The sequence below is a fragment of the Cucurbita moschata genome, unplaced genomic scaffold (genome assembly GCF_002738365.1).
Source record: "Cucurbita moschata cultivar Rifu unplaced genomic scaffold, Cmos_1.0 Cmo_Scf00025, whole genome shotgun sequence".
Taxonomy (NCBI): Eukaryota; Viridiplantae; Streptophyta; class Magnoliopsida; order Cucurbitales; family Cucurbitaceae; genus Cucurbita; species Cucurbita moschata.
The window spans coordinates 2,529,704-2,542,782 of record NW_019268541.1 but is presented as its reverse complement, the minus strand read 5'-3'; the positions used below and the strand labels follow the sequence as shown (position 1 = coordinate 2,542,782).

Sequence of the window (13,079 nt, the reverse complement as noted above, 5' to 3'; positions counted from 1 at the left end):
ACACATTATTCACTATTATTTATTTATTTTATTTTCTGGTATGGGTTGTTTGTCGTTTTGTTGGAGGCGATTGGGCGACACGCGTTGAATAACAGGTGAGCGCGTGGGCGATACTTTCTTCAACCGTCCAACTGCCCACTCACCTTCCTTCCATTTTTGGACAAAATGTTGCAAATTTGTTTTTTTTTAAATAAAAATATTATTCATGTAATTACAAAGTGAATAATTTATAAATTATTTTTAAGTCTTATCAACTTGAGCATAATTCAATCAGTTATAACACGCATACTGTTGACCAAAAAATCAAAGGTCTGAATTTTCTACCTCCGAATATTAAACTAAAAGAACGATTAATTTAACTCGCCTACCGTGCGTTTACTTGCTTTATTAGTAGAGATGATCATTTAATCGGGCGATGATCATTGAACCTCTAACATTAAGCGTGTTTTTTCTCGAAGCAATTCTATGATAGGTGACCGACCTCTTAAGAATATGTGAGTGAGAACCAAACATATTGAAATGACTCGGCCATACGGCGGTGAATTCGTTCTCTGGCCTTGTACACACCGCCCGTCACATTATGGGAGCTGGCCGGATCAACCCCTTCTTCTTGTGCCAAAGATCAAATGACTCGGTCTTCACTTTTAAAAGTAAGTAATGTGACCATGTCGCAGGAGATGCAAGGGAATGTGAAGGCCAGGTGCCAATTTCAGATTCTAAATCCTAAGCATGAGTTGATACAAGTGGTATTAAATCAGTACCTCTCACGGTAAGATGTGGTTCGAGAACGATCTTCACATAATCATATCATCTTGAGTTGAGTTGAGTTTACTAAACTAAGTGATTTTTAAATGTTATAATCATGTCATCTCGACATATTATTTATCAATATTTTTTTAGTACAAACTCTATTAATATTACAATCTCATCATATCCAACATGTCTCAAACATAACGAGACAAACCGAACAAGATTCTACATTGGTTCAAAAGGGGAACGAAGCATTTCTGAAACATCTTTCTATTAGACGTGTTTTAAAACTGTGAAGCTGATGGTGATACGTAATAAGACAAAACGAACAATATTTACTAATGGTATGGTTGAGCCGTTAGAAGTTGGATTCGGCTCGAGCGTATGGTTTGGATGATGGTGTCTGGCATGGGTGAAAGCAATGAGAGAGGGGTGAGCAAAGGGGGGCAAAGGAAACAGTGAATATCATTCTTTATTCCTCATGTCTCCTGATGTGCTACAACTGTATTTATTTTCCGTCTCAAATCTCTCCAAAAACTCGAAAATTAAGAGTGGCTGTCTGTAAATGTTTGCTAAATCCACTACCGAGTGAGAGTTCTCTTATTTATAATCATTTACAGAATACAAAAATATGTTAAATTACAAATAATATGAAAATAGCAGTAAAAGAAAATAATAATAAATGAATACAATATATTTGCCTTTAATAAAAGGGCAAATATGGTAAGTCGTAATGTAGGGCAAATATCTAGATATTTGCCTTATAATGAACGGTCAACTATCCTTAACACTGTCACAACTACACGTTTCATTAGTTACCCTTCGATGTTTTTTTTTATTTGGTCTTTGAACTTTTTAAATATGCTTAATAGAATTATAGCGATATAAAATTCTAAATACACAAATTTAAATTAGAATGCAAAATTTAAAATTTAATAATTTAGAAACCGAATAATCTTGTATTTAATGTAATAATACTTGGAGTTTTAAAAAAATAAATAAAAGATTTTTTTTTTCAAAGAAAAAAAAGAAAAGAAAGGAAAGCCGAATGGCACCCACGCAAGTTGGAGAAGATGACCATACCGTTCGGTTAGTTTCTCAACCTTCTTTTTAAGGTATTTGAAGTAAGTCATTTTTACCGGTTTTATTCTTTTGACTTAGGAATTTTGGAGAAATTTGGAATATTTTCAAATATCTGAAACAAGCTCAAAAAGTGCACAATCAAGTAGGTAACCATATGGAGCAAGTTTTTAAGAAATACTCGTAGGAGTCAACTAGGATTGAGAGCAATGATTGAGTGTTGTTATATTTTAGAAGCCTAGTTTGACCTAGTTTCATGATAACTGTGCTTAGGTAATGTCAGCACTTACCACTTACTTTTACTTACCGTTATTTAGCTTCTGCATGCATGATTATGAACTCTGATAGATCATTAGGTTTCTATGCTCTAGTACGGTGAGGTTGGATTATTATCACTTAATGAGCATGACAAGCATGTTGTATGCCTTTATATGTTTATTATGCATGATTTAGGGTTTGGATAGCTCATTGTTACCCAGTTATGAGTTGGAATATCGCTATGTGTCATAGAGTACTAGTTGTGGTATCCATAAACTAGGAGTTATTGTTTCACGTGTTTTGATCCTAGTACCTAATCATGAGTTCCATAGCCTTCTTGGGTTGACTAGGAACCTTGTAGGGACGGATAGGGTGCAACCCTTATTCGTGAACTAACCAATAGGGGTTAGGGTCAACTTGTTACGCATAGCTTAGTTGTCACCCATAGAGGATTTCAGGAGTTATAGAGGGTATACTACTGAAGTACTATCGGTGGTGCCTAGTGAGGAGAGCCATGAACTTTTTATTGTTCCACCCCGAATGACGTAGTGATAGGTAGTTTTACTAGTCTAGCCTGAAAAGGCAAAGTAACATGTCGTTATTATTCATAAGACAGGTAGTTTTATTGTTCTAATCCAACAAGGGTACATGAGCAGGTAGTTTACTATCTAATATGGAAAGATATTGGATAAGTATTTTACTGATCTTAGGAACAAGTAGATGTTGCTCGACACCACTAGGGAAAATTCACTGAGTGGTAATTCACTGATTAGAGCTCAATAGGTAAATATTTATGGAGTACGATCACCTTTTTATGAGTATTACCCTAGGGTTTTTTCATGGGCCACGACGATTTGAGATGCATTTTGCACAAGACTGACGAACCTAGACATATGTGAAACCTAGGGCCAAAAGAAAACAGAAAATCTTTAGGTTGTGAACTTGAGAGCTGAGATTGAGTACTCCTTAAAGGAGGTAGGTGGGTTTAGTGACCTACAAAATTTGGTACAGACGTTAAGCCATAATTTGGCTATTGCTAGGGACAGTTTTGAGCACATAGTGCAAGTTTTCATATATAAGATTAAGTCCGACAAGAGCCTACAAGTAGGTTTACTCATTGAGTACTTTTATACCCATTCCATGTTATTCTATTTTTTTTTTTTTTCAGATGGAGTGTAGATCACAGTTGATGGTGGGAGCGTGTGGAGCCATGCAGCTGCAGGAGGTGTCTTTTAGATCTCGAGACTTACGTATTTTTGTTAACCATTTTAATTTGGCTTCGCGGATATTTAACAGGTTAACTTTACCATTGCACAAGTCGATACACAAAAAGTTCAGCAAAGCGTGAGCGGGCGTGGAGAAATGAAGGCAAGATTTCCTACTACTGTCACCGTGGGAGTCCGGGTGTAACAGCTCAAGTCCACCGCTAGCAGATATTGTCCGCTTTGACTCGTTACGTATCGTTGTCAGCCTCATGGTTTTAAAACACGTCTCTAAGGAGTGGTTTCCACATCCTTATAAGGAATGTTTCATTCCCTTCTCCAACTGATGCGGGATCTCATAATCCACTCCCATGGGGGCCTCATCTTTGATGACACACGCTCGATATCTAGCTCTGATACCATTAGTGAACCCAAGCCAACCACTAGCAGATATTGTTTGCTTTGGCCTGTTAAGTATCATCATCAGCCTCATGGTTTTAAAATACGTCTCTAGGGAGAGGTTTCCACACCCTTATAAGGAATGCTTCATTCCCCTCTCCAACCGATACAGGATCTCATAATCCACTCCCTTGAGGGTCATCGTCCTCATTGACACACCATTTGGTATCTGACTCTAATACCATTAGTAATAGTCCAAGCCCGCCGCTATCAGATATTGTCTGCTTTGGCCTGTTAGTTATCACCATCAATAGCTAAATTTCTTTGCAATTCTACGTAGTTTAGGTTGCATGTAGAATCATTCAAGCTCGACATGATCAATCTTGCTTGTGGAGTGATTCGAATCTCAATCAAGTGTTATTGCCTTGAGATATTTGATCAACAAGAATCATTCAAGCTAGACATGATCGATCTTGCCTGTGGAGTGATTCAAATCTCAAACAATGTTTTTGCCGTGAGATATTCGATCAACAAGGTAATCCGAATCTTACTCCCCTTCTAGTGATTTCCACGTATCAATTTTGCTTGGAACAATTCTATGTTGGATGTGTTAGGATAGCCGAACAACTCACAAATGAAAAAATACGAAGAACCGGTTAGAGAAAATTTAAAGAAAATTTAGAAATATAGAAATTTAATATAAATAGTTGACTCATGTCTAAAGATTTTGCTTAGAAAAAATATATATGGAGAGAATAAAACTCAATTTTGATAAACGTGATAGATGATGTCATATCTATTTTAACTATGTTCGGATAGGGGTGTAAACAAATTAGGTTGAGTTAGTGTCCCGAGTAACACAAATAGAGTTCACAATTCAACCTACTATTTTCAAATATCAAACGTTTATAAGTCAGAACACATCACTAACATCGGTTAAAAACGTAAAGAAATATTCATAATCTTCTTAATAATCTTAAAAGTAGATAAATTAACTTAGTTATAACTCTATTTTCAAGTTAGTCGGGTTGACCCCACAAAAAAAAGTCAACTCGTGGACCAAAATTTTTAATTTCCAAAAAAAAAAAGAAAAAAAAGTTAATTACAAAAGTTAATTTATTTATTTTTTAAATTACAATAATATGAAGAAAATTCGGGAAATGGTCACGTTGACATTTCTGAGAGAAGAGAAGAAGATTACCATTTGGTCTCTTCTTCGATCTTGATTTTCAGAATCCTTCCACAAAACCCTAAACCCTTTCAACCCTAAATTCAATCTTCAATCTTCAATCTTCAATCTTCAATCTTCAATGGCTTCAAATCTCGCTTTCCGACTGAGATCGCACCTCCTTTTGCGGTCCTCAGTTCGTTTCTTCCCCACTTTGAATAACATTCAATCGTCCGCCATACCCAAATCTCCCCCTCTTATCTCCTCTGCACTTTCCGATCTTCGTCGACTTCCCAAAGAGACCGTCTTCAATCTGTCTGGATTTCGGTTTCTCTCAACTGCACGGCGGAATCCGACCCGTCCCAAGCAGGTCGACATCGGAGCTCGGGCAAGGCAGCTTCAGACGCGCCGGCTCTGGACCTATGCTCTGACTTTCAGCTGCATCGCGGGGTTCATCGTCATCATCCTCAATAATTTTGAAGAGCATCTGCTGTTCTACGTGACGCCGACTGATGCGCTCGAGAAATACTCTGCGAATCCCTCGAAGAATAAGTTTCGTCTCGGTGGTCTGGTTCTTGAAGGCAGTGTGATGCATCCAGCGTCGTCTTCTCAAATGGAGTTCGTGATAACGGATTTGGTCACCGATATATTGGTTCGCCATCAGGGGTCGTTGCCGGATTTGTTTAGAGAGGGGCATTCGGTCGTGGCGGAAGGTTTTATTAAGCCATTTACCGATGACATAAGAAATGAAGTCTCTACGAAGAGTGTTTCGGGAAAAGCGAGGAGTGGGGAATATTATTTTTCTGCTACGGAGGTTTTGGCAAAGCATGATGAGAAGTATATGCCTGCGGAGGTTGCGGCTGCAATCGAGAAGAACAAGAAGAAGATCGAGGAAGGAGAATTGGGGGTGAATCACGCTTGATTCAATCGGTATAATTGTTCTCAATTCATTTTCTGATATTTGTTTCATTATACGTACAACAATATCTCGAGAGGACATGATAAATTGTTGGTAGTTCATATTTAGAATTTGCTTAATCAATATTCTTGTGAGGTAGTTACCCTCTGGATGGGGTGAGAGAGCAATTGATTTTGTTTCAATCTGAGGCATCTGACTGACATCTTAAGTTTGTCTTGTAATACCAAAATCTTTGGTGATTCCTTATTATTCTGAATAAAAGGAAATTACTTATGGATGTTATGTCCTTTTCATTTTTGGTCGTTTTTTGAGCTGGTTTCGTTATCCTTATCTTCGGTTCAGATGTAAGTATCCTTGTTTTTTTGACAAACCACCAGAGGGTGAAGGTGATATGTTACTATCCTTATATTCTGATGTCATAATTTATATTGAAAGTTCTTTCTAGCATGAAACTTATTGAAACTCGATGAGTGCAATACTCACATATGAAAAATGTATTCAATATGTTTAATAAACGTGTTATCTTTGTGGTGATATTCAAATTCTTATAGCATGTCATTACAGTTGTGTATTGTTGTATCCTTCTCACTTTTTTGTGTTTATGGCTTTTAGATTTTGGGGTTGGCAAATGTGAATGCTTTTTTGCAAAGGAGAAAACTTCATTTTCAGTATCTTTCTAATTGTGTCTTTTGCTAAAGACTTCATATTTACGAGTATGATCTAATAATGGTTCATCCTAGATATGTCTTTCCAGCATTTATCTATTTCTTTATATATTCGTTCGTACTTTCTTTTGTTCGCTGAATGGTAATACTAAGATTTTTTGTTAACCTTCTCTTCTGTGTGCTCCTTCTTGGGCACTTTTTTAAAACTTTAGTTATTATTATTTTCTTTGCCATCTTCGGGCGAAGGTGTCCTTCTAAGAGGAATCGTACCGTTCTCTATATGTGTGTCATGGCTGGAATGAAAACAAAGGGAGTCGTGAAAGAAGGATAGCTCCAAAGAAGGGAAGAGTATCCCTATAACTGATATGGAAATTCTTTTTTCTTTTTAGCCAGATAGAATGAACGCCATTTTAGAGCAATCCCCTTTGGCATTCATCAACTTCGCGTATGAGAGTTTCCCACCATCTTCGTTCTCGGAAGGTCTCTCATATTTATACAATTTCTTTTTGTCCTATAAAAGCAATGGCGGTGTATAATTTGGTAAAAGAGTTTCTAAGAAGAGGGAGATGCTTTGAAAATTTTCATTTTCAATATGTTTCATTACTCCATATTGCTGGGTATATGATTTATTGATAATCGGACGTGATAACTATGAATGGGTAAGCGTCAAAGTTGCTTTGTTTTAAGGGTCCACAGAGGCTTTAATTCAACTTCTGTTACTATCTAATACTGTCAGTTCAGATAGAAGAGTATTTTCTTATCATCATTTTGAGCTAGGAGGTTTTGTTTTTCATCTTTTGATATTGCTGCATTGGATCCTATCTGAGAAAGATATTTCTGTGTTGGAATATACATACACACACACTCACACACACACACACACACACACACACACACACACGTATATATATATTCTTGAATAATCTGCTTGATGTATGTTAATTGCTTGGACTATTTGAAATAATCCTATAGGTGTTGTCAGGGCATCAGGTGCCAATCTCTATTGTTTGAAAGGTCGGTTGTTCTTCTCCAATACTCTTTCATCACGTTCCGCTGAGCCTATTGAGAATGTTGTACTTTCTTTTTCTGAAGGCTACTCATCATCCTTACTGTTATGCATTGTTTGAGCAATTATAGATAGATAGATTGGTAGAAGGGAGAAGGATAGACATAGAACTTAGATTCATATAGATAGTGTGAGATCCCACATCGGTTGGGGAGGAGAACGAAACATTCTTTGTAAGGGTGTAGAAACCTCTCTCTAGTAGGCGCGTTTTTATTGAGGGGAAGTCCGAAAGGAAAAGCTCAGAGAGGACAATATCTGTTAGCGGTGAGCTTAGGACGTTACAGATAGACTGATAGAAGGGATAAAAATAGACATAGAACCTGGATTCATACCATTGTATACACGGCTGACTCAAGTGGATTACGCAACTTTTTTCGTTAAATGTTTTAGAACCTGGATTACTGATTTATGTTTCTAGTTAATCATCTCAAGACACTCAATGCTAATTGCGATATTATAATTTGAATTTAATGGCATTTGTTGATAAATCTCTAGCGATTAGATCCTTTACAGGAGTCTTTTTCTTCTCTTCGAAGGTTTCACTGTAAGTTCTTTGTTTTCTTAGTGTATAGAGTGACTGCAGTGTTGGAACTTTGACAGAAACCCGTTTCTTTTCTTTTTACTTGTCCTTTGTTATCATTGCCAGATTCCTACCTTAGTGTCTTAATATTTCATGCATTTTTTATGATCGTCCTCTGAAACATATTTTTCGTTCTTGGGAAACTTAATGTCGAAACGATTCTTTATTGACAATACCCCTGAGATTACATACCAAAAGCATTTAGAATCATGTCTATATGGCCAGAGCGAAAGAAAAAATAGTGCCAGCACAATGACAACAACATATACATACAAACCATCAAAATCCAATCATACTGATTGATGAGAAAGCAGGAAGATCTGGTATCTAATGCCAGAGAAGCGCAAGGAGGCTGATGAAAATCGATAGCAGAACCCCGCCACTGGAAAATGTCACCTGAAATCCAGTCCCAGCATCCATGGCAGGCAACGGTGCAAGTCCTCCACTGTCTTGAGCTCTTGCCACAGCAAGCAGAAGCACCATGGTCGCCATGAACCACCTCATCGCCCCTTGGATGCTGGATCCAGCCATTGTTAGACGCACAGCAAACTTGAAAAGAACGAGAGGAGAGGAAGAATCAAATTCAAAGGTAATATCAAATTGGTGTTGGAGATTGGATTTAGAGAAGCAATATTTATACAGGCATATGGAGATGAATTGGAGATTAAATTGATTGTGATTCATGAATGTTGAGTTTACTGATTGTTATGTTGCTTCTTTAGATGGCGTACAGCTCCTTTTGAGGATGACATATCAGCTTACTTCGCTGCTCACAGGGCCATATAATGCCTCTCCCCCAGCTAACTTGAGTAACTTTGTGGTATAAGGTAAGCATTTTTGTGTGTCTTGTGTTTTGCTCCTCATTCAATGTCCCTCTTACCTTTCTACTACTTTCCTAGCTGGTTTGCCAAGTCGGAACTCCCACTTTCTCGTCTATGACGCCTTTCTTCGATGCTAGCAACCGCATTTGACCCTTTTTTGCGCTTCTTACAATTTCCTTACATTCTAGCTTCAAAAGAGACTTGACCTTTACTTACAGAGAGGTTGCGATACCACACTCTTCTGTGCTCGTAGGTTGACTTCCCCCACTAATCAAAGAGCTAATTTTGAAGAGATTCTTCATTGATCCCGCATACGGCTCAAGTGGCGAACGCCCTTTCCATCTATTACTTTCAAAGATATCATTGAATGTGAATAGAATCTCTGTCTGCTCTCTTATTTGGTTTGCAGCTGCAAGTTCAACCGTATCTCAATCCTAGAACCTTGCATTGAGCCAACCCCAACTTTGCCAAAATACACTTAAGTACTTTCCCATGACAACTAGTGGTTGGAAATAGATTTGGAAGGGTATTATATAGTACTAAGCTTTCTTAAGTTTACCCGAGGTTTGGTTCGAGTATCTTCGGTAGCATATAGTTATAAAATTTTGACCTTAAGGGCTATTCGTTGAGTTTTATTAAATGTCATATTTAGTTCTATTCTTACATCGGTCGAATACTTGAAGATATTGATTTAATTTATAAGGTCATTACTACGTAGAAACATGAAAATATTTTAACAATATTTTTTAGAACGTATCATTGGTCACGATGGAAATGAAAATTGCATCTAGTTGCTAGAGTTGGAAACCTATTATGGGTACTATACTCGTGAACGGTATCATGTATCATTTTAATATTGACATTTTCTACGAATATGAGCATGGTTTAATAGATAAAGTTATTAATTATTATTTCATACAAAAAAAAAAAAGAAAAAAAAATTATTCTTACGATAGTTGCGATGTTATTTAATCTTCTATAAATGTTTATAAATTATTTGTTTAGTATAAATATTTTAAATTTTCAAATGAAAATTGAAATAAAGTTTCTTTTATTATATTGAAATTAATTAGCTTTATGATTTTTTTTTCTTTTTTATTTGTTAAAATTAGTAGATGAATTAGCTGAATTGAAGCCCGGCAAAAAAAAAAAAAAAAAACGTGAAGTGATGTGAGCGACATAACGTTTTCAGTTTGAAGTTTTATCGGGAACAGGTCATTCCCCTATAGACTTGCAACATTATGTAGGAAAACCTTTTCTTTTTAATAGTAGTCGTAGGGTAAAGATTTGATCCTATCTCGAGATTGAAACTTGTGTAAAGGAAGAAATAGACGTAGCAAAGTAGCCTGTGAATTCACAACGAACTAGACAAATCTAGAAGTTTTTTTTTTTTTTTAACGAATCATCTTGGAACTTTCATATGGTATATGATGCATGAAAAGTATAGATTCACCTCGCATACTTCAAACACAAATAAAATAGTGATGATTCATTGAATTCTAGGAAGTTCTTAAATTCTTACACATTCAATTTGATTAAATTAAAATTGAAATTGAAAGTTTACAAAAATTTAATTGATGAAATTCCACAGCTCATAAGGTTCTCTCTTCTTGTCGTATCAATCAGTACTCAACAGTTCTTCCTCCGGAGAAATTTTGGCTTCGGAAATGGAGATGGCGCATTACATATAGTTCTCTCTTTCTTCCTTCTTCTTCCGCTCTGGGTTTTCTTCAAGGGTTAGGGTTTCTAATCCCCCTTTGTTTTCTTTCAATTTCTCGAACGGATCCTTATCTTCGAGGATTTTGGCTCTGTTCCTTGGTTGAGAACCCTTGTTTCTAAGGGTTTTTCGTCCCATCATAAGCGGTATGAGAATTTCCCTTCCTTTTATGTGAATTTCCATGTGTTTTCTAAGCATGTATTATAACGTTTCTCCTAATTGATAGTTGGGGATCGAACAACTAGATTACTATGATACAAGTTGTTGTAATACTTGTACACATATATGAATATGGATGTCATTTATGAGCGTTGTGATGGAAGTATATATATATATATATATATTACGATCGTTTCGCTCTTGAATTTTGAATGTTCAGTACTGAATCTGTGAGTTGCTGTTGGTACTGGTCAAGACTCTTGTTGAGATGATTTGGGAAGTGTTTAATTCTTACTTGGATTGTCAGAATCATAGTTTGGTGTCAAATATTTGTTGTTTTTTCAAGTCCACGAGCATTTTGATCCAGGTTCGGTTGTGGATTCAAGCATCCTAGTATCGTTGTTTTTATGCCCCACTACATGTTGAGTTGAAAGGTTGGTTTGTAATGGATTGTCTGTTACTTTGGAGTTTATATGTTCAAGTTTTCCCGATGAGTATGGATTTAACTGAAGGGTGTTCTAGATATGAATACTGGAAAATTATGGCCATGTTTCTCATTGTTGGCATGAAACTATAAGATCTTTTGATTCTTTTGATCCTCTCTGGCTATCTTGGTTTCAGCTGATAATGTAGGAAAGCTAATTTCGATACTAACGTTGTACTTATGTTATAACGAATAACCAGTAACAGCCCAAGTTCACCGCTAGTAGATATTGTCTTCTTTGGTCTTTCCCTTCCGGGCTTCTCCTAAAGGTTCTAAAATGTGTCTACTAGGAGAGGTTTCCACACCCTTATAAGAAATGCTTCGTTTCCCTCTTCAACTAATGTGGGATCTCACAATCCACCCCCTTGGGGGCCCAACGTCCTCGCTAGCAAACTGTCCGGTGACTAGCTCTGATACCATTTGTAACCGCCCAAGCCCACCGCTAACTGATATTGTCCTCTTTGGGCTTTCCCTTCTAGGCTTCTCCTCAAGGTTTTAAAACGCGTCAACTAGGGAGGAGTTTCCACAGCCTTATAAGAAATGTTTCGTTCCCCTCTCCAACCGATGTGGGATCTCACATAACCTTTCATGACTTGTTCATGATTTTCTTCTCTTCTATAATTTAATGATTTTAACCTTGTTGCAAGTTTTTCATTTTCAGACTTGTAATAATGGCTTCTGAGACCGAGGAATTAGATTAGCCTAAGAATCGTTCTTAATCTTTTCGTATCCCTAATTAATTTCAGTACCAGTACCTTAAACATACATGAATAACATTCTTTGTTCATTGGCACCTGTATGGTTATAGAATTTGATATCTTCAAGCTCTTCACTTGATAGTACATAGTAATAGTAGCTGTATTTGGTTAGTAGCCATGGCATCATCTTGATTCCTAGTGCAGTCTTGCCTATTAAATGAAATTTATGTGTAGTTTTTGAACATGTGTATCTGTCTGTTTCCCAACCAAAAAGAACAAAAACAAATTCATGTGAATGTGTTGCAGGAGATTAAGAACATGGAACATGATGAGGCAAGCTGTCAAGCTCCCCCTGAGGGTCCCCTTCTGTGCATCAACAACTGTGGCTTCTTCGGAAGTGCAGCTACTATGAATATGTGTTCTAAGTGCCACAGGGATTTGATGTTGAAACAAGATCAGGCTAAACTGAGTGCGTCAACTCTTGGAAGTATCATGAATGGATCGTCTAGTTCTAACCGAAATGAGCCCTTTGTCACCGCAGGTGTCGTCGATGAGCCAGTTAGTTTGGTGGAGCCTAAGATCTCCTCAATGCAGGCATCTCCTGTGGTTGTTTCAGAAGGGAGCAGTGGAGTGAAGCCAAAGGACAGACCTAAACGTTGCAACAATTGCAACAAGCGAGTTGGATTAATGGGATTCGACTGTCGATGTGGTAACGTCTTCTGTGCCATTCATCGTTACTCCGACAAACATGACTGCCCTTTCGATTATCATACTTCTGCACAGGATGCGATTGCTAAAGCCAACCCCATTGTGAAGGCAGAGAAGCTCGATAAGATCTAGCGCAAATCAAGCTAAAGGGCTGGATGGAACCTTTTAATGCGTCGATCATCGACATCATCACCTAGATGATTTCTGCTTTGCTTCATGCATATCTTGTAACCTGTTGTGTATTGTTATATTTGAAAGAGGTATGGCAAAACCATGGCATCTTTGCAGTTTGAAGAAAGTGTAGGAATCGGTATTTTTCTCGTTCTTGCAACGGTTTAATGTTATCATCTTAAGCATGTTTCGTGACTGTATCGTGTCATAAGGTGTCTCGAGGAATATGTATAT

At 37.2% G+C, this 13,079-nt stretch overlaps 2 protein-coding genes and 1 long non-coding RNA gene across 5 annotated transcripts; 2 read left to right on the top strand and 1 right to left on the bottom strand.

The window, feature by feature from the left end:
• Nucleotides 1–3,538: 3,538 nt before the first annotated feature.
• Nucleotides 3,539–12,266, bottom strand: LOC111461479. Its single transcript, XR_002713584.1, has 3 exons — nt 11,779–12,266; nt 3,797–3,798; nt 3,539–3,581 (listed from the first exon to the last, which is right to left on the bottom strand). It is a non-coding gene; the product is annotated as an uncharacterized LOC111461479 (long non-coding RNA).
• Nucleotides 4,857–6,072, top strand: LOC111461474 (cytochrome c-type biogenesis protein CcmE). The gene has a single exon (XM_023105005.1). The coding sequence runs from the start codon at nt 5,000–5,002 to the stop codon at nt 5,777–5,779; it is 780 nt and encodes a 259-aa protein (XP_022960773.1). The 5' UTR covers nt 4,857–4,999; the 3' UTR covers nt 5,780–6,072.
• LOC111461477 (zinc finger A20 and AN1 domain-containing stress-associated protein 8-like) lies at nt 8,814–12,991 on the top strand. Of its 3 annotated transcripts, none has more exons than XM_023105010.1 (2): nt 8,814–8,914; nt 12,273–12,991. In XM_023105010.1, exon 2 carries the CDS (start codon nt 12,285–12,287, stop codon nt 12,804–12,806), a length of 522 nt encoding a protein of 173 aa, XP_022960778.1. In that variant the 5' UTR covers nt 8,814–8,914; nt 12,273–12,284; the 3' UTR covers nt 12,807–12,991. The 3 variants fall into 3 exon arrangements, with proteins under 3 accessions (XP_022960778.1, XP_022960777.1, XP_022960776.1); XM_023105009.1 differs by lacking the exon at nt 8,814–8,914 and adding an exon at nt 10,515–10,644; XM_023105008.1 differs by lacking the exon at nt 8,814–8,914 and adding an exon at nt 10,521–10,771.
• The last annotated feature ends 88 nt before the right edge of the window (nt 12,992–13,079 follow it).

Bases quoted from the DNA above. Each gene is read 5' to 3' on its own strand.
- LOC111461474 (XM_023105005.1), top strand. From the start codon at position 5,000: ATGGCTTCAAATCTCGCTTTCCGACTGAGATCGCACCTCCTTTTGCGG.
- LOC111461477 (XM_023105010.1), top strand. From the start codon at position 12,285: ATGGAACATGATGAGGCAAGCTGTCAAGCTCCCCCTGAGGGTCCCCTT.